Below are 27,709 nucleotides of genomic sequence, written 5' to 3' on the forward strand. Positions count from 1 at the left end.
TTGTTGCTGTTTGAAAAAGAAAGGGAGAGAAGATGTGAAAGGTGACAAGTCTGATACCTTCTTCCTGTGCGTTATTCAGTGTTGCCAACTTAATTTGAGGCTCGCTGGCCACTTTGATCGGAGCTGTAATTGGTTTTGTAGTCTTTTGGAGGTGTTTTTTAATTTATAAATGTGTGTAAACGCGGAGCCCACGTGGCGTTTGTAAATTCATTGTTGAATTGTATTATGGTTGGGGATTCGCGTTTTATTAAAATTCAGTTGTTAATCCCCGTCCATTATGGGTAAAATTACATCGTTTGTGAAAAGTACGTACGTATTTAAATTCTTTTTGAGCGTTAAGCAGAAAAGAGTATGATTTTGAAATTTAGGTTGCAGTGCCCAAGAGTAAAATGCAATTTAAGGAATATGATAATATTACAATACGGTCGAGTTTAATGGCAAATAACATGTGTTCGAGTGAATGCGTGTCTGGTAGTATTAGAGAAGATAATTTGCATGCGAGGATGACAGTAATTTTACAGCACATGGGAAAAAACGAGTCCATTTTAGTGAACTTGCACAATTGTCAACATTAAAAGAACTCCACCTACTAAATATACCCTTTTGATTGGTAAAAGGATCGCCCCTGTGTATGCGGTACACTTGGGCACTCAACATCTCAAATAAAGGGTATGGGGCATTATGCACGACCCCATTGCATAGAGAAAACAGTCACATGACAGATGTTCTACCCTACTTGACATATATGTAATGTGCTTGAAACTCCATCTTCCCTAAGGACGCCATTTTTGTCAAACTTGTTTATCTGACAACGGTCGCAATCGCGAAAAATCCACGCTCCAGCTTCAATCATTTAGCAAATTTACACGTTATTTACAACTTGATTATTGATTGTAAACCACTTGACTGCTGTTGTAAAATTTTATTACTCATTGTCTAGGATATTAACAACATTCTTATTATTTTTCCACCAACTATGAGATTTACTAGCTCACTTAACTGGCTACTTAACATAAAATAAACAAAACTTGATTTAATTATGGAAAAAATTGAAGCAACCTATTAGTGACTGATGGTGATGGATTATTTTCTGCAATAACACGAGTGCTGTTTAATTGAGTATTATATGTTTATTATTTACGAATTTTTGTTTGAAATTTCCAACATTGTTGTTGGGGAACGATGGCACTAATTACGCCATTCAATCGATATTCTTGTTTTAATAACCATCCACGTTAAAACAGTAATCCTGAATAATATGGCATCGCATTGCCCAATCCTAATAATAATACCTCTCCAGCGGATTTTTTGGCGGATTTAAGTGCGATTATATAAGGACGTATCCTGGTAGAGTGTCAATTAAACGAGAGAAAAAAAAAAGAAAAAGTGCGCCTTGAGTAGATATTACAACTAGATATACGGCTGAACTTTTTAATTAACGGAACGTAACCGTGATTAATAGAAAATTGTGTTCAAGAAGCATACCGTCCGCAGTTCGTTCGCCGGAACAGCTTTTCCCATTACGACATGTCATTGCATTGTATGCAGATTTGGGCACTAACTGTGACAATCTTCATCTTCGAATACATTTCTCACAAACTCACTACTCGCACTGTTAAAGTCTTCATCATTTTCATTAACGAGATACAATGAGGAATTTTAATAAAAACGACCGACTGACCCCAACGGAACTACCGATACACTCATTTCTACACTTACCACAACCAATTTAGAACCCATTCAGCGGCAAGGAAAATAAAACCTAGAAGTCTCTCGCAAAATTGCACAGATCAAATCTAATTTAAACAGCGACGAGGCAGCGAAGGCTTGCTAAGACACAAGACATTACCAAAAAAGTACCTGGTTAGGGTAGGGTTGCAATTATTTTAATTTTTTTTGTCTTTTGATTCACTATGTACCTAATTTGAAAAACATTCTCCACTGTTTCTACGTTTTTTCTGTTTCCCAACTTGATATTCTAAGATTTTCATATTTAGTGTTACTATTTCTGATATATTTTGAAATGACATCTCAGATCTGATTCAGATTCTAACTTCTAACATTCTAAACTCTATGACTTCAAGACTTTACTCCTTGGGATTCTATATTTTCTAAAATTTTGCAAAATTTTTATCATTCGATGCATTAAAATTCAAACGTAAAATTTCTGACGTGTCAAAACTGTAATTTACAGGTAGCTATTTTATACCTAATTTCAATTTAAAAAGGGCGGTATTGCAAATATTTTTTTTAACAAATTAAAAATACAAGTGAAATTAACTAGTAATTAAAACAAAAAACCTTTAAAAATGGAGAGCTCCTTCTTACAGACGTGGTCGTTCTTGATGATTTCAAGTGCTTGATACAAGGTGTCTCCTAAAAATATCTTTACTATATCTTGAAAACCAAAACACACAGTGTTTGCCATTAAATACTTTTTTTTCTATACATGTGACTTTTTTTAATTTTTACGATCCTACGTAATTAAATGAATTACATACTTAAAAGTATGCGTATTGAGCAAAAAATTTTTAAGAAAATCGTTGCTAGTCCCAAAATTATATCTATTTTAATTTTTTATTTTTGTTTAATCAGTTAAATATTGGGGACTGCGAAATTACTTTAACTTGTTTTAAAAAAAAGCAACATTTAAGCGTCGCTTTTTTTAGAATGAGATGATACACGGAATAATGTGTATTTTTTACAATTTAATTAATTTTAATTAGAAGCAAATGTAGGAAAACTGAAAAAAAATACCTGCATAGCGAAAACATTGATTTCCATGCGATTATTAATAATTTTGAAGATGCTGTAAAACATACTTTTAACAGACCCACCTTGTAGGTACCGTACCTAAAAACTGAGTATAAACAAATTGAGGAAACTTCTTATGCCGACTTATTTTTTATTTACATATAATTTGCTTGAAAGTTTTCCATTCATCTTAGAAAACTTAAGAGTGCACACAAAAAAAATTGTGCGGGGCGGCAAAATTAGTCTGCCCCTGATACCAGTTGTGTAAAAAAAATTTTTGAATTCCAATAAGAACCGGTAAAAAATTAAAAGCACATTTGAAACCTATTTAGTTTTATGTGTAAAAGGATTTTTTTTAATTAAGAATGGAACTTTCAATGATGTTATCAATGAATTTCCTTCTTAGAAATGTCATAAATTTTGATTTTGGAGTAGCTAGGGAGACTTTGTTTTGTTCTTTTCATTCGTTATATATAATTTTTGTTGTTAATTTTACTAAAAATTGGGTTTAAAAAATCTACAATGTTTAATAAAGCATATAAAATTGACAATTAGTAAAAAGTTGTAGAAATGGGGCGCCGTATCAGATTTACTTAGGGTTCCCACAACTATAATCCGGCCCTGTTAAATTTAAAGAAAGATTTTCTTATATATTTTTAATTTAATGGGGATTTTACACAAAGAACTTTACTTTCTGTTTCTGTTTTTATTCTTTGTTTAGATTTTATATTACTTACGCAATTATTTTTATGCTAATTATAATTTGTACTACAGTAAAACCTCTCAGCAACGGACACCGATGGGGAATTTTTAATTGTCCGTTGTGGAGAGGTGTCCGTTATCCGGAGGTGTCCGGATTCACTGTATATAAAAAATAGAGAAAACACAATCGCCCTTTAGGTGATTTTTTTAGTTTTTAAATTCAGTTACAACTTGTTCGCGGATTTTTTTGAAAAGTGATCCATAACAAAAATTTGCATTTTGTGTGTTACTTTTGGTTTAGTCTGTATATTAAACCACTATTACTATCTAAAATTAAACTTTTTCAGTAAGGGTGGGTATGTAAATTAATGGACCTGACCTGGCCTCCTAATTTGGTGCTAAAAATTAGGAAGGGATAATGTCACTGTACTAATTGTTTATTGTTTATATATTGGAAAGGTGTCAACCCTAGAGTTGCTAGATGGTGGTTTAGCGTTTGCTGGAGTTGTTGAAACTATGGTGAATGTTGGTTGTGCGGTATTTTCTATTTATTACGGCAATTAGCGTAGTATGCAAGTCCATCTTGGTGCACAATTATCCTGTCACATTTGCGATGCGAGAAAGTTTTGAATTTATTCGAGCGTTAGAAGGTGCATGAGCATATGAAAAATATTTTTTATTTGTTCGGTAATTCGATACAAAATTTCCTAATGTCACATGGTCGGCTGAGCAGCACTCATAATTCTTTGTCCTTACAAAACACGGATTAAATATAATATGTAGAAGGGCCATTGATACAGATTTAGGTTCATAGTGCGCTCTCAATGTGAAAACAGGGATGCCTCTTCTGTGCACACAAAAACTGTATGAGAACTAATACACTAAATGGCATTTTTCTTTGAAAATATATTATATTCGAGCATTATCCTGTCAATCATTTTTGGTTGTTTGATGACAACGATGCCCGATGGCTGTGTCGAACCGGCGATATTTCGCTTCCTTCTGTGTCATTGTGTTTTACAACTTCCCCCATTGGCCGCTTTTGTCACATGCCGTGACAGCCAATCAAATTCTCACTACCTTCAATTGTTCATGTCCCATTGTAGCAATTGTCATCGTGTAACATGGCCGCCTGTTCGCACACGACCATCGTGCAGCCAATCAATCGCTTTTGGGTAATTGGGTAATTAGGCGTGGCGACGTCGCAAATAACATATTAATTTATATTTTCAGTGTTCTTTACACATCCAATGTTTTATTATGCGGACAACCATGTTAGTATTTTTACGAGCTTTTTCGCAGCGGGGTGGATCGTTTGCGGGAAGGTTAACTGCAAATAAATTTAGCAAACCTTTCTTACCTACTTCAAAATCGCTCCATTAACAACTTGACAATTTTATCATTTTGCTCTCGCTTTGTTTTTTGGGGCTTAGCCGATTATGCGGATTACGATCGGTTATTGACGCTTGAAAGCCGTTCTCATAAATTAAATAACAATTTGTTAACAATTGCCACAAGAGGGATTTTTCTGAATAATTTTGCGCCTAATTAAGTTTCATGTCTAGTCCGATTTTTTCCTTCCGGGGTTGAATAATTAATATCAGGTATAATATGATACATTTTTGGGTGGTTTTTACAGATGAATTAGTAAACGGCATTGTTGAGTTAAGATGATATGTTGCTATAGCAGTATATAAATCGCGTGACTCATGCAATGTAAACGCAGTAGTACAGCATCCGAAGATAAAGCGGTCATCCAGTTATAAATAATACAGGCATGATGAAAAACTTGCATTGTATGAACGTATAAAGGGTTGCCCATTAATACCTAACAAAGGGTAAAAATGTTTAGGGTGCCCCCTCTTTTTAAACGAAAATCTAACTTCATATTCGATGACAGGCGGCTCTTCGCTCTTCCGGGATTTTGTTCTCGGATTGATCAAGAATCACGCCATTATGGACCTCAACCGACCCCATCACCTGCACGCGCCATCTTGTCGCGGAATAATTTTCCTCATTATTTGCAAAGTTCGCCCCTAAATTCTCCGTAAAAATAAAATTAGTGCGTGCTCACCCGTTTCATAAATAACTCGGAATATATTACCCCAAATAAAAAATACAGAACGTACGATAACGTAAACACATTAAGGTTCCCATACCCGATTCAAGAGACTTATTTATGTTTGGACGGAATTAAGTGTCGCGCCTACTTGAGACTTTGTAGCACAAAGTCGCCGATTTATCGATTCCGATCTACCGATCGAAAGTAATAATCAAATCAGGATTCGACTTACACTAAAGCTAACACGATGATAAATGTAGCGGCGATAGAAAAACGTGTGTAATGTTTTGGAACGAGTTCTTTGTTAAACGTTTATATCGTGGTAGTTTACCTAAAGTGAAACTAATTTCGAAAGGTGGACATAAACATAACCTGTAATTATAGGCAATCTGTAGCTTTTCCTTTAGAGGCGACCGCTCGTCCTATAACATTCTTTTTAAATTTATAGAACCGTCATTTTTTGTCTCCTCTCACGACAGTTGACAATCTGCATTTAAGGCGACAGCGGTCTATAATTTATTATTATTTAAAATGGAAATTACTGGGCGTCAAGTCCTCCGCATTTTTTCCACATAATTAACTATCCCAAAATTGAGATTTACATTTTTATGGCCAAAACTAATTCCTTTCATAGGCCACAATTATACCAAAAATGCCGGAAACAACACACGCCGAACCATTAGATGTTGAAACCATTATTGATTTCAACTCAATCCATCACTTTCAAATCTAGTTACTCAAATCCGAAACGGGTTGTGTATGTAATGTAATGGAAAACGACTGTCCATAAAACAAAAAAAGCGATCGCTAATTTTATATTGAATTAGTTTTTTGCACAACCGAAAAACACTCGCCGCTACCAGGTCAATGCTGATTTCCTCATCCAACCACATCCACTGGCTTCGCCACACGTCACTTTTACACCAACTTTTGCAAAAACATCACAGATTTTGTCAGGGCTTCAAAATATTTTTTTTGAATTTAAAAAGATTTACCGCAAAATCAGAAACAGAATTTTTTTTTCATTATAACACTCATCTTCATACTAGAAGAGTTAACTGAAGACAGTTACAAGTTACAAGTCCAGTGGCAAATAATTGTTTTCGGATAAAATATTTTACCAAAAACCTTTAATGTGTTGATTTTATTTTTGAAAATGCTACATTTTGACACCATTGTGACATTTTTGACATTGGTTCTTGAGTAAGGACGTTATTTTTTTAATGGGAACTGAAATTTTGTTTACTATTTTTGATACTATAAGAAGTATACTTCTTTGTCTTTCTCGCGAGTATAACAAAAAATAAAACATAATTAAAAACAAAAAAGAACAAAATAATATATAATAGAAAATAAAATTTAGTGATAATTACACATTATAAATTACCTTTTCGATTTTGCTTCATTTTATAAGGGGCGATTGCTTCTTTAAAAAATTAGAATAATAGCAATATGAACGTTATGCCTTCTTTTAAACTCTGTATAGTTTTATTTGTAATATGGAGTTTCCCAAGTAAATAGCAACTAACTTCAAATTAGTTTAATTAGTAATTAATTTTTAGAGTTTAATTACTTTTAGTTGCCATTTGCTTTGTCAAACCCAAATTATTCGTGAATTTGAAATAGTTTTACAAATAAACGTAAGCTGCAAAATGTGTGCTACACAATTAATATTTTTTGAGGTTAGTGACAAACCCATTCAGGATGTCATTAGAAATAATAAAAAATATTTTTTTGACTTAACATTAAGTCATTAATTTTATTGTAAAAATTCATCGAGAAATTTTGAAAAAAATCACATGCATACAGAAAAAATTAAGTATGTAGCCAACGTCCATTTGTGTATAATTATTAGTTTTCAGCTGATTCATGTAAGGTGAGAATTAGTACTATCCAACTATTATCGATTTTAGACCGCTTGCCAGTTTATCAGTTGTACTGTAGTTATGATGAACATGTTTGTAGGAGGAAATACTGCAGTCAACAGGCAACAATATTTGATATTTCTTTGTATTTAAGAATTTATTTCATATTAGAAAACAAAATTTATTGCGTGTTTCTCAATACTGTTCATTATTATTTATTAAAGTTGTGGAATCAATTTTACGTTCTAAAACAATCATAATAATGTGTCGAGAGTGACTGTATTTAAAGTGTAAAATCGAAAATGTAATTTAAATTCAAAGTGCCAAATTTCGATATTAGAAAATTACTTAAAAAAATTATTTGCAAAGCCGACCAAGTCTAAAAAAAGTCTAAAATATTTTCGGACACCTCTACGTGTACATAACTATCGCAATTACGTAGACAATTTTTTACCGTAGTGCCTATTTGGTTGTATATTAATGATATTGCATGATTTATAGTTCTTTTTCGTCTAGTTAGTGAACCGTAATTTTCTGAATACGGTTTGATTTTGGAGTTTTTTAAACTGCAGAAGGTAGGTGGTGTTTTTAACTCTACTGCCTTTTTTAAAACTTTGGATGGATTACTAGATAAAGGTAACATATAGTCATATTACGCTGACAAAAAGAAGTTTTTTATTCACACTTTTAATATAAAAGTCATTTTAAACTACAAGTAAAATTTTTTCTAGTTTCAGATACTCGAAATTAGTGTTTCTTGAAACTAATCAACCATACACTGCAAATTACGACAAAAATAGACATAAGCTTGTATTTTTTGTCTTAATAGTTGACTTTCAATTAAAAAAAAAATAACTATTTTATGTTCTCTTAATTTCAGATACCTATTTCAGTGTTTACGTTTATATCTTCTGTGTGCATTATCCGTTTTTTTAAACTTAAAACAATAATATACATATATTACATATTACAACAAATGAGCTTTATTAATTCCGTTTTATTGTATATTTTATACAAGATTTAAGAAAAGTATCCGAAATTCGGATCCAAAACCCGAAAATGAATGAGTGTCTTAATTAAAAATGATTTTCTGTTGTCATTTTGCTGGAACTGTGAATGTTTATGTTGAGTGGTAGTGATAGCAATAATAATAGTAGTAGTAATAGAGCCCCTAAAAATTTATCTCCGGGAGCGTAATAACTTAATTTTCCGAAACTATGCAGAAATGCATTCGGCGCTAAAGGCTGAAGAAGAATTTAGTTGTCGCTTTTGATCGGTTTTTGGTCATTGACACGAGCCAAGCTTGCAAAAAATGGGGCTAGTTTATCGCCAAATGGCAATTGAGTAGTTGGATTAGTGCGAGTATTTTTGAGTGTGCAAAAATGCGGTTGTGTGGCTTGTGGTGTATGGAGGGACTGAGGGAGTGTAGTTATAGAGCGGGTCGGGCTGGAAGGAATCTCAATTAGAATTTCGAGATGGGATCTAAGTAAAAGGTGATGCATCTGCGGAGGACTCGGACGGCACATCGGGGGCGGTGTAGGTCCCGAGGTCGAGGCCGGGCAGTGGCAAGTGACAGGCACGCAGGTCCACGATCCGCCTCCTGACGGCAGGGAATTAGTTTGCGGCAACGGTAAAGCCTTACCTGGGACGATGAGTTGGTCGTATAATATATGTGTCTTGGAACTCATTGTCTCGACTGGCATCATTAAGCCTCAGCTGAGATCCGGCGATTGGATATTTTATAACTAATATAACGAGACCTGGTCACCTCCACCGCCTAAAGTGATCCCGAGCAAACTCGGCCTCTGCCATACCCCATACAATACTACACACACACTGACATAACAACTATGACGCACGTTCGCCAAACAAAACAAAACCGCGATGCCCATTATTGCTTGCCGCTCTCATGAAATATAAAGCAAAACCAAGTTCATAACTTCTTACGGGGAGATTGAACTTTAATTATGATATATATCATTTCTCCCTATATTACAACCGCGCGCATTTCACGATATACGACAATAGCATTATTCAAACCGACTAATTATACCAACAAGTCGCCATATTTCCATACCGAACAAAAAACACCAACATATTTACAGCCCAACTTCATTTCGCTCCCTTCTGCTCTCCTGCACTACTGCCCCACTAACGCGTTTCCCTCAATGCCCCGATATATCCCTCGCTATCATCACTAATTCAAACTCTTCTCTCCTCATCTCGACGTCTTCACCTTTTTCCCATTGTTCGCACTCATTTCCCACACGACTTCCCATATCACCTCACTGTCACACACCCACATTACCATAATTAACCCGTTAGCACCACTCAATCTCACACTAACGCATCTAGCAAGTCTCGAGAAACCTTACGAAAAATCAACAACCAAAAAATTGTCCCAAAATTACAAAAAAAACATAGATTATAGCCAAGTGCCACAGAAAACTCCACACTATGTGAGAATAGCCAAATGAGATGAGATTTCGTAGTAATTGAAACAGAGACTATAGATATCCTGGAAATTTATCAAAAGCAGTCACAAAAGTCACCACGAAATAATTAAAAATTGAACGGTTGGCATTGTGCGGCGAGTGCGATCACTAATTGGCCGAAATGTCTAAATATATCTGTTGATAAAAGGTGTAATAAGTTGTGTTTTCTTTTCTAATTGACACGGTTCCCTCTCTTTGTGTTTTTATTGTTTCGTTAAATTGACACAGGAAAAAATCCCATTATTTTCCCATAATGAAGTGTGGTAGATTTTTCATTTCCTCGAGTGGATTTTAAAGTGACGTATCAATGAGTATCAATCTTTGAAGAAACCCTATTTTCTGGGAATGATTAGTTAGGGTAGTTAGTTTCGAGTTGAGCACCGTGTCTAAAAGCGAAACAGTATATGGCATTTATGCTGTGGCCGAATCTTTACCTGCTTTCTCCAGCCCCTTAAATAACGTAGATATATTATTAAATTATCCTCACTTTAAAATAAAATGCCATTTGTACCCATCCCATTACGGCAGATTAATTGCTTGTGTCAAAAATTCGTTAGCAATTTTAATCAAGATTTTGAGAGTGCAATTCGGGGCGTAACCCTTGATGCGAGTAAAAAAAGGCAGCGTATGTGCACCTCGAGAGCCCCCGGCGCACTAGATGGGGTAAGGCCGTGGCCACCCTCTCAGATTTGGCACAATGTTTTTATTTTTGATGAGGGTGGGAATGATGGGAAAGTTTGAATCTTTGCATATTTATTTGTCAATCTATCAAAAGGGTCAATGGGATGTCGTCGCGCCGGAGACGCCCTTGCTGGCGCAGAAGGGGTGAAAATCGATCCGGTCCGAGTTCGTACTGTATCCATTAAAACATTTTCTGCAACTCACTAATCTGGAAGCTTTTAACTTTCTTATTTATGGGCTGGTGCGGGATTGATGGCTGATTAGAGTTTTGGAGACAATACACCTCGGTGCTGGGGAGTTCGGCCAATTATTGGTAATAGAATTGTTATTCTAGTTAAAACGTTGCTGGGAGCGTGCGCTGGTATTGGTTTTATGGAAGCTATAAATACTTCTTCTCTCGAAATATTAGATGTGGAGGAATTCTGATTTTATAGTGAGCTACTGTCATTAAAATGATTTAGTGTGGACAGTGTTATGGAATGGAGGTTGCTACCGAAGTACCGAATGGATCATTAATTGACATAGAATCCTTGGAACGTCACACATTAATCTTGCTCTCTGAAAGAGCGGTGACACAATAAAAATAAAAATTCCGTTTGAATAAATGTCCCAATGACATTCTACCAATATAAAATATTTACTGACAGAGACGAGTATTGGTTCGTAATTGAAAGAGTGCTAGCCAGGCGCCGTAGTTTTATATAAGAAACACAATGAAGAATGACACTGCACTATTATACAATCGCTAAAGCTGATGAGTACGGACTCGTCTATCTTGATCGCTCCTTAAGTGGGCACACCATGTGTTTGTCCCAGATATATTTACACTGCAGCTTTTAGTGCCGCCACGATTACCATAAGGGAGACTCTCAATGGACGTCATTAAAGACGCAATATCACTGGAAATCTGACGCACCACTTAAACCATGATCTTCTATTCTCATCCAGAAACACAGTAATCACGCCCAAACCAATTTTACGCGAAACGATAAGTCCATCATGACCCCAACTTCTGATAAATAACAACCTCGACCAAACCCTCAAACAACAATCGCAAGGGTGGATACAAAAAATCGATCTCACCTAAACTAAATCTATTAAAATCGCATTTTCTTACACCTAAACTAATTTATCATCCTCTAACCTTATTACCAACCAACGACAATCAAAATGCTGCCTCACCAAATTCACCACCACTCAACCGTCACAAAATCATTTTTTCACATTTATTCCTAACTATCGACGCGACACTGAAACACTGCTTTTCTAATTGCACAACATCCATCATCCTGTCATTTCACTTCTAAAAATTGTCTCGCTGATTTATAATTCCTCAAAATTCACGTCTCAAAAGACTATTTAAATCTAACATTATAAGTTACAGCTAGATAATCTTGAAATCCTTAATTAAAAATTTTAGTATTCTGCAGTTTTGTAGAATCATGTTTTATTTTTATTTTACTTTCCTTGATTATAGAATTAAAAATCTAATTACTTACATTTTTTTAGTTTTTTTCAGTCTTACCATAACTTTGGGAAATGTTATTAACTCACTCCTTTATCTGTGTTTGCCTATTTGTAAAAAAATGATTGAAAGTGCGACCAAACCTCAAATTTTTGAGTTTGCATTTGCTCGTGGCCTCACAGCTAATCATAATTTAATTATTATTCATATTTGCACAAACTGTTTGATATTACAGGTTTAATTAATGAATGTTTATTTTTTTACAAAAATCTTTTAGATCCGTTAGAAAAAAATATTTTCTGAGACCCTCACTAGTCCCTAGTCACTAAAACTTTATATAACTTTAAACCTAATTGTTTGTATGTACAACTCGGATGAGTTTTTTAAATGTAATTTTAATATCTTGTGAGTATGTATTTATGTATTTTTTGTGACTTGTGTAAAACGTGTACCAGCTCGTTAAGTACCGACAAAGAATTATTATTATTATTAAACCTACAAATTCTACAAATAATTCCAAATTATTTGAAAAGGAGTGGATCGGAACAACTAGCAACTAGAGGAACTTGAATATATCAACTGCAACTATTTTTATCAGTTTAGTAGATAGGGTAGAGGAGGGCAGATTCGGACAGTTTTAGTTAAGCGGAGATCTAAACCAGACTTTTAAAATACAAATTCATATTAACGATTCCATCATTTACTTTGGCATTTTGTGAATTTTTAATCAGTTAAGTTAATAGATAATAACCATCTTCAATTAAAAAAAAATGAAAAAAAATTGCCACTTGTTGTTTCGGACATACAGGTATTAAAATTACATAACTAAAATAATGTCACAAATATCAATGTTATGTATATTATTTTAAATTAAATCCATAAAATTTAACATTAAATTATTTAAGAATCGAGATATATGTGCAGTGGCTGTAGATTTCGGTAACTTCGACTCTATGTCAGTTCGAAAAACTGTAGAAATGTCGTCTGCACAAGGGAAATTAAATTGATTTTTTACTAATATTTTTTTACTTAGCACTATTATTTGCCCAACACAGTGAATAACTTTTTTCTTTGTCGGAAATCTTACTAGTACTAGTGACCTGACCATCTTTTAACAAAGTACATGCAAAACCCCAGTATGTATTAAAATTGTACCTGGGGCAGTTCAACAGTCCAAATGTGCCCAGCTGATGTGTTTGAATCTACTCTATGTGCCTTAAACATATTTTCAACAGCTTAACCCATATTTTTACAAGTTTCTGTATGTTAAAAAACAGGTTACATAGAGCACAAATGTCCATACTTGGGCATGCTTTAGTTAAAAAGTGAAATATAAAATTTTAACGCTGAAAATATCAACCTCAATTTAAAAAAAAAACTCGTCGACTTGATGCGCGCAAATTTTTCAAATTTTTCTAGATTTTTAAAACATTCGAAAGGCGGTAAATATAAAATGTCCGGAGGTGCCCGATGTCCGAACCTGCCCCTCTCTACCCTAGTCTTTTCCTCACTCATTTATATTGAGAATAATTGGACTAAGAATTTTTAAGGCGAATAATAATATTTAATCATTCAACAATGCATTTATAATAAGTAAAGTTTATTAATCGCAAAGAATTTGCGTTAATTTAGATATTTAGAAAACAATAAGAGATTTGTTTAATTGAAGATCCAATATTTTTTCGTGATGAACTACCAAAAAAATATCATGTTTTCTAAAAAGAAAGTGTGTAACACGAAGACATTTCAAATCAGAAAAAAATAAGTTCAAAAAATGGCACAGCCGTTTGGTTATCAATTATCATTTTAAAAAATACAACTATGTAAGTACAGCTGACAAAGCGTGAAAAAGTGCCTTATTATTTTTTTGTTTCAAGTGCGTTTTATATTAAGTTTTTTAAAATTATGCTAAAATGTCAAAAATATTTTTTCGAAAAACAAGCTCAGGAATTTGTAATTTGTTATCTTCTAAACTTTTTAGTTTCAGACTTACCCTTATTTGACATCCATTCTATTGTTAACAACAAAATAATAATAAAAAACCGCAGCCTTGGCGCTTTTCTTAATATTATTTTTTATTTTACTAAGAATTTCTTTGGGCCAACAATTCCGGAAAACACAGCCATGTGCTTGCGTAATTTTTTTACGGTTTTGTTTTTAATTCCGTGTCACTCGTGCGTTTTTTAATAAAGTTAATAAATCATAAAAGACAAAATTTGTACAAGTTTATGGCCGGCTCCTTTAAAATAATGAAAGTTGTATGGAGGCATTCACAGCGGTCTAATAAACAATTTTACGACGTTTTCCATCTTTTTCTTTGCGGTGATTAATATTTGAGGAGTCGGTGTTGCGATAGAAAAGCTGAAGTTGCGAGATGTCGGATGCACATGAGAATTGTTATTATGAGTCATTTAGTTCCGTTTGTCGCTTAAATAATTTAATTGATGTATGTGTCAATTCGATTAAATTAATTGCGCCAGTTATCTGAGTGTATCCAAAATAAATAAAGGCTATCGTTGAGTAATAAGAAACGATAATGTCTGAGTATTCGTGGTGGTAGTACTTGTGGAGTGTTTGCTGTCAGTAGTAAATCAGTTTGGGCAGCTGTCAATCCGTATTTGTTTTCGGGCTACCTGTATGGAATTAACTTTGGCAAAGTTCTTTCGGAAAAAGGATTACAATTACACGATTGATTAAACAGCTAGTTATTATTTAAAACAAGTGTAACAACCCTATTATTTGTCAATAATGTAAAGTTGGAATAAGAATACCATTGCTGCACTGGTATCCTGCTAAGCAATTGTATCCTAATGCATTTAAGTTGCTTTGTCGGTTGGCCCACCCATGACGCATGGTTATAGTCTAAATAAAATACGACCATCCATTTTCCATACTATTTTTTCGTTCTGCAAACACGTACTCCGCACTAAATATCATAATGATAAATAAACAACGATCAATCGTGCACAAGCTTATTAGACTCTAATTCTTTGCTTTATTAATAATTAATACGAAAACAAATTAGAATTATTTATTAAATAAACAAACACCTGTGGCGCAGTCGACAGCGTGCCATTATATTAATATGCTAATACTGTACGGCCAACTCGTGTCATTCAAGATCACCGAATTTTATTTATTGCTTGTTTTCGAATCCAGCCGTTTAAATTATAATAAACGGCGAAATAACAAATATTTGCTGCTAATTTAGTTATTAGAGTAACGCTTTGAATACATTATCTGCCACATAAAGTGCTGGAGCTATTACTAACCTACCTTCACACAACAACCTGAACCATCAAAGCCTCAGAAACGAATTTTTATTGCCATTATTCCCAATCAACGAATTTAGCACTCAGCGGGTCGCGCTTATCAGATTAGAAACCGTGCTTTGCAGCACATTAACATTGTAATTCATCGATGAAAGTTGCGAAAACTATTAACTTTCAGCGAGCGGATGGCTCGCTTGCGTAAGAATTTTTGATCCGTTTTGGTGTCCGGAGCCGAGTCCACTTGAGCTGGCGTGGTGTCGGCGCGCTTCGTTCCGGGGAGCAGCTCGCTTTATTATTACAAATTAGGTTTTTCGAAGTGATTAAGTTGATAAAAAATCGGCGGTAGTGGCCGGTATTGTGTAAGTGGCGCCATCTGCCGAGTGTGAAACTTATTAACTAGGTTCACTTGAAGCGTGAACTCGAGCATATAATGAAATGTATTATTCTTTAAAATACCGCTAAAATTGTCTCAGTTTTTATATCCTCAATTAAAAGTACAATGCGTAATGACCAATTAATCTTCCCGTTTCATTTTTTTTTAATGTGACAGAGTGGAAATGCTAATCGGGGACGGGAATAATTAGACGCACTCGAGGGTACCCTTAAGTAAACAATTAATTTGGCCCCGAGTAAGCCGTTAGATTCTAATATTTTCGGATCACACGGCCGGATTTGTGACTGACGAGCGGATTATTCGGTAACTCATTTAAAAACATCAACAATGTTGTATTTAACAATGTTAATTAAACTAGGAAAATAATTATCGAACAAGTGTTGTTAGCTTATCGATTACCTGTAATTGATTACTTTTCAAAAGTGATTAATTGTAGTAGTAGATACAATTTGTAATTGTTTCTCACGTAAATAAATTATTAGAAATGTTAAAATAATTACTCGCTCCGTCCCGTTCAACCTGTGACTCTCCCGGTCCCACCTCCCCCTACGCCTCATTTCAATAAGTTTTTTCTGCACTTCGATGTGTTGTTTTCCGGCTTGCAACATGCCCGTGTTGATAATATGACCTGACGTTTCGTCCGCCTAGGGCGCTCTTCTTCGGAAGTTAAAGTAGAACACTGAAAAATGTATCTATCTATCTGCGGTGTGACATTTAAATATGAAAAACATGACGTTTGTTAATGCATAATAATAAGCGAAACGTCAAACCGACTCGAAAATAAAATAACCGCAGGTTATTCAAATAACTTCGAAAAAAGGGATTCCAAGTCGAAAAGCGCAAATCATGTCGTCTTCACTTTTCGGTTTAATATTTAATTAAATATTGTTTTTCTCCTTACTCTGATTCAGCGGAAAAATATATTCGAAATTTTTTTACCAAATGTTGTGGAATGTCATGGATCGTAATTTTCTATTTGATAACTACGGAATTTGTGCCAAAAATGCAAATTTTTTTATCTAGCAATTTTTATTGCCAACACTTGGGGCGGCTTTAGATAACATTAACATTTCACTGGCCGAACGTCATTTTTTCCAAATATTACAAAGGGATAAATGACCTGAATTAGATAGGCGGAGCTTCTTTTTAAATAGTTAATTACACGCCTTGTTCAAATTCAAGCCACACGTTCTCCGTTTGTTTTTCATAGCTGATAATTTCATAAACAAATTAATAAAATTAAAAATAACGCTACATTGACTTCGGCTTGTTTAGCTGACAGTGCTGCTAAATACATTTCTTGTGCATTTTTATCCCAGAATGTAAAATTTTGAACACCAAGTCTAATAGAAATTCACTCGACTAAAAATCAAAAAAGCTAAGTGAAAAATTGTAATTTTTCAGAGTTTGCCAAAACTCCGATTTTAAGTAATATTCACCATCGCTGATCCAATATAGAACGCATGGTCGAATTAAAGAGGTTTTACTGTAGTACTATACATAGTTGGGCAAAAGTATGGAACCAAGCGTTTTGTGTCTAATAAACTAAAAAACGAAAAAACAAATTAGTACGTTATCAAGTACTTTAAAAATGTGATGATTTTTTAAGACCAAAATTTTTCGAAATTTTTTTTGTTTTTAAGGTATTATTTTTTTTGTAAATACCACCCCACTACGGCGATTTTTTTTGGTAAAAGTTTATGTTCTAGACTTCAAATTCGATAATCTTGTTTTTAGACCAGTTTTTTTTATAAATTATTAAAGTTGCATTCGGAGTTCAATACGAAGGTTTTTATTTGCGACTTTGACGAATAAAATTATTGGAATAAAACATCTATGGCCAAATTCGAAAAATCGTAATGAGTTCGGAATGTAGCTATAATAATACATTAAAATGATTTAATTGGAAATAATTTTTAAAGTACATATGAGTACATAATTTAGGCACAAAACGCATGATTCCACAGTTTTGCCCCACCCTATATTACCAAATTTTGAAAAAAAAACCTGGTTCTGGTAATACCTATAAAAGGCGAACGCAAGTTTTTGTGGCTACACCGTCTTACCCTAAAGTTGTAAAAAATCAAATTATACTGGGGTATGAGCTAACTTTAGCATGTAATAGAACTCATAAAATACAACTCTTCTAAATAACATTTTTCAAAATTGTAATTTAATATTTACTGCTTTTTTCCTTTCTCCTTTTTTCTTGTCAAATTATTGTCCGTTTCTATTATCACAACAAAAATAGTTCGGTACCTACTTATATTTTTTAAATTTAAGTAAATTGTCGAAACTTTTATTAAGAAATTACAAATTAAAAAACGTATTATTTCTTGAGCTCTGTTGCCTGTAAAAATTAACACACGTATTTCTAATCTACTATGTATCTTTTAAGTTTATTGTTAACTTTGCGTTAGCAGGCAAGTAGGTATTGATTTTTTATTAACACGCTGTATTATTGGAAGTTGGCACTTTTTGAATTCAGCTATGTTCTAATCCAAATCTCTTCTAATTCAAACGTCATGTAACCCGAAAAACTAGTGTACAGTCGGAACATACACTCACACTATAATAACAGTTATACTTATTATTTTTATCTAAGGTTAAAATATAATTTTTACAGTCTCACTTGTGTATGGATTTATAAATATGTTTTTCAATTAAAATACATATTTCAGTTGTTTATTCATTTTAATTAAGAAAAAAATTTCGGAGAATCTTTTCGAATTATAAGTACATCAATAATAATATAAAACAATATTCAGTGTGGAATCTTCAAATTCATTTGACATGTTTGTACTATGTAAATAATGTTTTATCTAATAGCACGACCAGGTAATAAATATTTAAAATACCTATTCTTGTAACAATCAAATGAAAATTTGTATTACACCTTAAATATATAGTATATATATACTATAGGTATAATATTGTATGTATACCTTAAATATTTTTAAGATAAACATTTTGTTTTTATTTAGTGCAGAGGCAAGCGATCTGCAGTGTAAATAAAAATTAGAATTGCCCGCTAATGTAAAAGTTCAGTTACTATTAATAGTAAATATCTTGTAATTTTTATTGGAAATAGTCTGCAGTTTGGTAAATAATGAGTGATAAGATTTGAAGAGCAAATTTAATTGAGATCAGCAAAATAAGTTATTGGCTAAATAGAGTTGCTATCTTTAGCTCGGTATAAAAATGTGGATGTTATTTTTAGAATTTTTCTGATCAAAGTGTGTTTGAAGTGGTGAAAAATAAGTTTGGGAGTAGAAAAGAAAAGGGTGTTGTCGTCGTGGCGAGTTCGTGAGTTTGGTGTGGGATAATTGTATCCTTCTAGTGTATAGCATAGTAAGATGGAGCAGATAATAAAGCAGCTAACAAGTTTCTGATATATGTTCTGGTATTGTAAGAAGTCTCGAGGTGGACGTAGCCGTAGTCGTATCCGTATCGTGAGATGGTCAAAGTAAGATAGCGTTTGAATTCCGAGTTTGAAGCGATAGGACAGCACATGACGGGGGGTGCAATACATGTCCCACTATGCCCGTTCAAGGGGTATCGTCACCTACACCGTGCGTCCACCTTGGCACCCCCCCAAAGGAGTCGGCTCCTCCCCGTTTGCGCACGCAAACTTATCCCCACTTTTGTTACAGCACTGGACAAGTTGGGAACGCGACATCTCTTCAGTAACAGTGCCCCCGAACCAGTGCAAGTTTACGCCGCGTTTGACATCGCTAGTTTAGTCCTTTACGGATGTCAAGCCCTCCCAATTCGCCTTAAAATACTCCTGGATAGACTGTTTTCGGTGCTTCGCAAAGAGCAAGTGCTTCAAGTGTTGCATGGATTTGGCTGGACCGCCGAAGATTACACAAGAGGATATATACTGCAGGTATTTCATGCTCGTTAATTACTTTCATTATCACCTAAGCTTGGCATTTCACACATTTCGGCCGACTAGGGCTAGGGCCTAGACGATTTTCGCATAGGTGGTTCTTGATGTGCTAGTGATAGTGATTTGGCAAGGATGATGACAGTGAGTGGACAGTGTCACCAAGTGGTTTCTTGACGCGGTGAGGTGAGGAACGTGTAATTTGGGCAGCGTTTTCATGAGAATAAAGCCGATGGTCAGGCCGAGAAAAGACGGATGATTGTCAATTGATCTGGACTCAATTAAGTCCACTGACAGTGTGAAATGGGATATAATAGTGAGTTTTTCGGTATGTGCTTCGTAAAACCAATTGTAGTCATCAGTATTGAAAACGAGTTGACGATCAAAATCGATACAAAAACGATGATTGACACACGTTCTCAAATGCTTATTAGCGTCCCTTGTATAACCCAATGTCATATTCTAACAAAAAAAAGTTGCCGTCGAAAATTGGATTTTTTTGCTTATCATGACACCAAATTGGGTTCTGGGTTCTGCCGACGTTCGCTTGTTTCCCGACTGTCTTTAGTGCACACCTTTGCTTCTGCCGACGCTCACTAGACTGATGTTGTCTTTTAATTCATTTCAAAATCGAAACGTTTTTTCACCACACAATACCGGACCACAAAACGCATAGTAAAGCAATTTCTTGGCACGAATGCGTTTGGGTCCGCACTTAAAATTAAAATTTCAAATTTAAATCGCGCTACCGACATTCGTGCACCTCTCCTCGAATCACAGACACTCAAATTATACACTATTTTGCATATCATTTTTGCGAGACGCAATAATTTTTAGTCAGCTATAATTTCGAAAACGGCCATTTTCGATCCTCTTTTTGCCTGATATCCTCCATACTCTAATGTCCGATCTCGTATTTAATAATACATTCGCTTAAGTAATAACTGGGTTATCATTAAATGCCCATTTCGATGCCTATAATCATCCTAAATATTTTTTTTAAACCGAACTTAGCCCATTGCAAACAAGACGTTATTATTTACATGCACCGTTCAAAACCGGCGACTCCAAAAAATCCTAAATTAGCGACAACACACAAATTTAATTTCCACTTCCAATTACATCTCTTTTTACACAATTTGAGAGTCGGGGTGTGACAACTACTGAAAATGCATTAGCACCTCACTAGAGTTGCCTTACTCTCTGTTTCCCCGTAAGTGCCACAATTTAAACAAACATTTTTATAATTTTACACCCACGTCAATTTTTGCCGTTATGAACTCTAACAATAGCCTTATAAAAAACGTAAACAATATAGAATCACGGACAGTATTGAGAAATGGAATTGTCTAAGATTCTATCTCGCTGCACCATAGTTTAGTCATTATTGTTTTAAATTACGGAGTGTTGTGTGTTTGTTGAATTTAGTGTCAAGTTCAAAATGCAAATAAAGCTATAGTTTGCATTCCACGCGTCTATTTTGATTCATAACTTTATCCACGAACGTGCCGTTACAACGCAGCCAATTAATTTCCAAGCCTTGGAGCGAAATTTTCGGAAAAACGAATTTCCGATTCCGAGCGTCGGAAGAGTGCCATCAATTAATAGAAATCTTTTAATTTCATTGAGACGAGTAGAGTGAAACGGTAGTCAAATTTTATCCAATTAGAAACAAGTGGGACAATTGTTAAAAATTTGAGAACAGGTTTAATTAAAATATGTATAAGCAATTTTCATGATTTCGCCTAATTAACAACACGAAACGGTGAATTCAGTTATTGTTAACAACATCTGTTACGATTTAGAAAATAAATAAAAGTATTTCAGTCGCTAATCCAACTAGCCCCGTTATTAATCGGCCGGAATTGTCATTTGATTGGTGTAAAATCCCGGACCGACGGATAACACAACTCGAAATTGCTCGATTATACGCTCTGAAAGGATCGTAGCGTCCTCTTGTGTTGGTACCGCGTGTTTGTTTGCAGTAGATTGAACTTGAGTGGGGCAGGTGACTATCACCCCGTTTATTTATAAACGCGCGGGAGACATTCTGCAGGCTTCCTTTCTAAACAAGAATGCCATCGAAGCTCGATATTTTTATACATCGCCTTCATAAAATATACATTTCGTGTCTGTTCCTCTTGCAATCGACTGCACGAGCCAAAACAAATCTGATCAATTTGCGAACACTACGACGAACCTGGAGCATTGCCACCGAACTGGTCCCACCCTGAATTAAACTTTTCACCAGCTGAACAAAAAATCCTTCTTCAACATGTATTTTCAAAATACGCTTCTCCACAGTTTTTATTATCATTCATATTTAACTTTTCCTTTTATAATTTTTTGACACAGCAAGGACATACCACGTTTTATGAATATTTTGCTTCAATTAAAAACAATTGTGCTTTTATGTTTTGATTTTTGTCATTTTTCAGAGATCATTTTTTTTGTTACTTTGTTCGACTGTTACAAATTTTAAAATCTTTTTTTAATGTATCTTTGTTAAAAGTTTAATGAATTGATCTTCCAAGTAGCTACACTATACAAATGATCAAAAATCAAAGAAAAAAAGTGATCTACAACTTTATTTGTACATATATGTACACTAAGGTTAAGTAAAACTAAGAGCTTCCAATATTTTTAGTTCTATGCGTAAAATTAATGTGGTATTAGATCACGTTGGGTAAAAGTTCTGACATTTTTCAGTCAAATTTTTGACAAATATTGACGAAAACACGTTTGTGTTTTATTTATACGTACTAACGTACAAAAAATGAAAGCAATTTAAAAAAGTTTTTGTTATTATTACAGTGCACCTTATTTGTTCTGATATTTTTATTTTTTAAAAGTAGTTAGGTATTGGCTACTGATTTAGGCAATTTTTATTAAGGTTTTATTTTTTGTATTCTCAATAATGCGACTTTTTAGCATCCATTTTTTTTTAAAACATAACGCAAAAATAATATTAATTCATTACACGAAATAGAGAAACAATAGGAAAACGTCCAAATATACAATTTTTATTGGCAAATGCTGATCTTTCGTAATTATTAGTTTTTGATTTAAGTTGAAATATGTGTTGGTACTTTTAGTAAACTAATTTTTATTGTTTTCTCTGCTATAACTGTTTTATTTTATACACATTTTTCAATGTATCTTCGCTGTGTTGAAAAAAAATCTTAATTCGATAATCCGAAATATTAATAATCCAGCGAACAATCTGGATTATAAAGGAAACTTCAACAAATAACTCATATTGTTCATGTATTTTAAAAGATTTTATTTCAATCTTTTGTGAATTCTTTTTTAAATTATCATTTATACTACATAAAAAATTAAACCGGATGATTCAAGGCATTTTGGATTGCCCAAAACTTTTACTTGTTGCTTTTCCATCGAATTAATGTTGAATGAAATTTATAAACAAAATGCAGACCTTAGTATTGTGCCTTTAATTTTCAACCAGTTTTTTGCAAATATTTTTAACGGTAACAATTTTATAGATAAAGTTATTGTTATCATAAAATGTCAAAATGTTTTTTAAGGTTTTTACATTTTTTCTTTACAGAACGGATTGGATTGTCTTTTTATTTGTTTATGTTATGTAATGAACAACAAATGTAATTTTGTATTCAAATGTTTTTGAATGATAGGAATAGTTCCTGTATACTACAGATTGTGCCATTGTACTCTGAAGAGTATTGTTTGTATTTTTTTGGTTGTTTTTTTTTTAATTTTGGAGAATTTTTGCGGGAAAGTAATAGGCCTTGCGATATTATAAAATCGAATTAAATTTTTAGGCGAGTGGTTTTATGTGTTGTGTTTTTTGCAGGAGTCACACGGCGGCACTCTGGACCGATGGAGCATCTGCAGTCCTGAGGAGGAGCCTCTGGTCCTCCAACAGTTCCTTAGGTTTGGAGAGACGCGAGCCATAACGCAACAATTGCTTCTGGCGCAGCAGGCACTTCAGGATCCCACACTGGAGCGCCTAGAACGCCGCCACTCGCCAAACCTTCGTCGGGCGATGTCACCTAACCATCGCCCGTCCCACCAAACTGTTCCATCTGCTTTTCACCCGTCTCGCTTACCGACAATGTCTCCTCATCAAAAACATCACTTAAATTTCTTGAAGATGTCTACCTCCAACGGACCTCTCCCCTCCAACTCTCCTCCGAGAAGCGTCAGTACTAGTCCATTGAACACGTCACCCTTGAACCGTCTACAAAACATGCAACCTTTCGATTTCCGTAAATTGGGTAGCGGGCTGACGAATTTTCCGAACCGTGTAAGTCCCGACATGAATCGAAGAAGGGCGGAAAGTGAGAGCGTGGGCTTGAATTTGACGATGGCCACGTCGTTGTCTTCGTGTTTGCCGCCGCCGCCTCCACGGCCCCCGTCTTTGAGCCACTCGGCGGCGGCAATGGCAGCCGCTGTTTCGGTCAATCCCTTGGCGGCGGCCAGTTTGGTGGCCTCGTCCTTCTCGGGACTTATGTCATCGAGGACACCGAGGAGCAAATCACCAAGTGGGGAAGTTTTAAGTGGCAATAATAATAGTGAAGAAGACGATGATGTTGACGAAAACTCTTATAGTGCACTTAATTTAAGTCGTGATAGAGATATTCTCAAAGCCCCAAGACAACCGAGGGGAATCCCGGGACGAAAACCCACAACACCTACTAAAAGACAGTGGGGATCGCCGGGATTGCCTCTGAATCTAGGAACGCAATTCATCAACCCGGCCACAGGGAAGAAAAGAGTGCAATGTAACGTATGTTTAAAGACGTTTTGCGACAAAGGTGCTCTTAAAATTCATTTCTCGGCGGTGCATTTACGTGAAATGCACAAATGTACGGTTGAAGGTTGTAATATGATGTTTAGTTCAAGAAGGTCGAGAAATCGTCATAGTGCTAATCCAAATCCAAAATTGCATTCACCTCATCTTCGTAGAAAAATTTCGCCGCACGATGGAAGAAGTGCACAAGCTCATCCTCTCCTAATACCTCCCCAAACTGGTCTTTCACTACCAGCAGCAGCTGCTGCCTTGAATCCGCTCAATCCTTTCGGACCATTTCCCTTACTGACCCCTTCGCCAGATATCCGACACCACACGGCCCTAAGTTCCATAGACTTCAAACAAACTCTAGACCTAAGCATGCAAAAATTAGAAGAAAGGAAGCATTCTTCAGTTAAAGATTATAGTGCTCTGTCGCTTGTCGGTGGCACCCACCACCAATCCGAAGAAGAAGAAGATGAAGACGATGACGGAATTGTCGTCGTAGGTGGTGACGAAGAAGAAGAACCCGAGAAGAGTGAAGTCACAAACGGTGTTTCCGACCAGCCTGAAGATTTCAGTATGCCTTCGAAAAGGCCCAAAATGTCAGTTTCCGACGTAGAAGAAGACATAACTAGTAATTTAGATAGTAACGAAGATTCGCTAAGTATTGTCGACACCCATAGTCTCAAAGATGAACTAAATGTACAAACGAACAAAAGAAAACGTAAAAGTCAAAACCCCACCCGATGCGCTGTACCTGCAATGATGGAAGACGCCGTCAGCGACTGCGACTCCTCCAACGACGTTTTTTCCGAATCTCTGAACGAAAAAACCCACACGAATGACGAAAAACGCTCACCAAGCCGTCTCGAAGCCAAGAAAGAAGAAGACAAGTTTGAAGAAAAATGCGACTCGCCGCTAAACCTCGAAAAACGCTGCCCCGACGTGAATGCCAATGAACCCGAAAAAATCGCGAGTCCGGAAATAAAGAAAAGTTTGGCACCTTTATTCATGATCGATAAGTTAAAAAAAGAAAAACCATCGCACGACTCGGAGCCGGTCGAAGAAACCGATGAGAGGCCCGCCAGTTCGGTCGAAAGCAACAAAAGTGACGAGTCATTCGACTCGTCCAACGCTTTGCGACACTTGGAGAGCTTGTCCCACGGGCACTTCGGCGACTTGATGGCCAAGGGCCTCCATCTGGGCCTGGGGCAAGGCCCGCAGTTCCCCCCCATCGCGTTCATGATGGGGGGCGGCCCTCCCAGTCCAGCCCGCTCCCAGGCCTCGTCTGCGGGCAGCAGCAACGGCGCGGAATCTCCGGACGAAAACAGCCAGAACCAGTTTTTTGGGCACTTTGACAACGGCCAGTTCATCAGCGGAATGGATGTTCCTATCGATAAAGACAACCCGAGGAAGTGCACCGCGTGCGGAAAAATCTTCCAAAACCACTTCGGCGTGAAAACGCATTACCAAAACGTGCATCTGAAGCTGATGCACAAATGCAACGTCGACGGATGCAATGCGGCGTTTCCCTCCAAGCGGAGTCGCGACAGACATAGTGCAAATTTAAATTTACATAGGAAGCTATTATCTACCTCTTCGGATAAGTCGGCGGCGAGTTTGTTCCTGGAGAAGTCTCCCTTCGCCCTCCCTGGCGATTTCCTGACAAGGCTCTACGCAGAAGAAGCTCTCAAGAACCACCACTTGCCGCCGCCGAATTTGGACCAGTTGATGCTCAACGGCGATCGAATACCCCATCCCCCCCTCCTGTTGCCCCCCCTCGGGGGCATCCCCTTCCCGCTGGGGAGCTTCAACCACTTCGCCCAGTTCAACGGGTCTTCGACGATGAAAGAGCGTTCGTCGCGGTCAAGTTCGCCGGTTTCTGGCTCCCCTCCGCCGACAAATCCGTCGCCCGTTTCGCTGAAGTACACGCACTGTGTGGACGAAGACCAACCAACTCCCGATAAAGACGGGAATCTCCCTTGTCGGCTGTGCAAAACTCCGTTTCCCACTTCGTCCCAGTTGAAAGAACATTGCGAAAGTAACCACCTGTCCGAAATGTTTAAATGCACGGTTATGGGGTGTAATAAGGTATTTATGTCGCGGACGCGGCGGAATTTGCACGCGGAAAATGAGTCGCTTCATGTGAGTTCGTCGAGGAAGAGTTCGGAGAGTTCGTGACCGTTAAGTAACTTTCTGGACTTGCGGACTGTACCCCTGTGGTGGTGATCGACCGATGTACTTATCAAATTTTAGGTGTTTTCATATATGTGATTACTAGAATAATTAGCTCTAAGGTTCAGCTTATATAATTTATTTTTTACTTTTACTTGTTTCAACTTCCTATAAATCAGCCAGTCTTGATAATACTCATTGTATATAAAATATTTATAGAATTAGGTGGTCTCGTAAACTGTTATAGAAAATCGCGCTATCAATGTGAATATTTCAATTGCTCATTTTGATAATACTGCACAAGTACGTTAATTGTCCAAATTGATAATTAACTCGCGCTAAAAGTCCGCAAGCTTCCGCGTTTGGACAGTTGGCAGTGCTTGACTCACTGTTAATGCATGCAAATGAATATTCACTCTACCAGTGACAACTTCAGAATCGAACGTGTATATTTAAATGTGCAATAACTTTGTAAATATGCTATCTTGCCTATGAATGTATAGATGTATATATTTACTATCATTAGTGAAAATTTGCCCTAGATTATCATAAATGTATACGAGAAACCTCTGTCGATTCGAATGATTTTCCACGCCGTTCTCGGGAAGCCCCTGAACCGTGGCCGTTCAAACCCAAATTAATGTTATATTTGTAATATCTTAAACAGCACACCTCTGTAAATGTTATTTGTTATTGCATATTGCATATTCACACTCCAGTGTACAGTAACCATTATGTATCGCCTATGGGCTTCATTAAACTTATAGCTGTCGTACCCTCTCTTTACTTTAACCACCCCATCATCACAAAAGTAATAATAATAATAAGTAAACACGGTAAGTAGACACACTTGACAATAAATTATTATAAACGAAGCATGTCCAAACAATTATCACAGCACAAACATGACACTTTGTCGCTCCCCAACCATGTAAATAGCCGGAGCGGTTTTCTTCCCACCTCATTAAAAAAGACACAAATTTCGCTGACGCGGGAAACTGGACTCGTGGCGCCAGCTGTTGGCGCCGGTGCGCACCGAGAGTACAGAACTCAACTCGGAGCGAAGCCACCACATCGAATTATCATTGTTATTATAATGGGCAATAAATTTTTTTAATAATGATTTTACAACGGTAATAAAGCGTCCACAATGAATAATTCATATGTCCAGAATTTTG

The 27,709-nt window shown here is 35.9% G+C and overlaps 1 protein-coding gene across 4 annotated transcripts in view; it reads left to right on the top strand.

Moving 5' to 3' along the window:
- LOC660322 (zinc finger protein basonuclin-2) overlaps window positions 1-27,306 on the top strand; it is a 99,820-nt gene extending 72,514 nt beyond the window's left edge. For 2 of the 4 annotated variants that reach the window (XM_015985294.2, XM_064359302.1), the window contains 2 exons: window positions 19,344-19,579; window positions 23,415-27,306. In XM_015985294.2, the coding sequence (XP_015840780.1) occupies window positions 19,344-19,579; window positions 23,415-26,537 (3,359 nt within the window). In that variant the 3' untranslated portion in view covers window positions 26,538-27,306. Of the gene's footprint in view, window positions 1-19,343; window positions 19,580-19,607; window positions 19,896-23,414 lie in introns of those variants that run through there. The other 2 variants (XM_064359303.1, XM_064359304.1) reach the window with 2 other exon arrangements.
- Window positions 27,307-27,709: the final 403 nt, after the last annotated feature.

Source organism: Tribolium castaneum, chromosome 10 (genome assembly GCF_031307605.1).
Source record: "Tribolium castaneum strain GA2 chromosome 10, icTriCast1.1, whole genome shotgun sequence".
In the NCBI taxonomy this organism is placed as follows: domain Eukaryota; kingdom Metazoa; phylum Arthropoda; class Insecta; order Coleoptera; family Tenebrionidae; genus Tribolium; species Tribolium castaneum.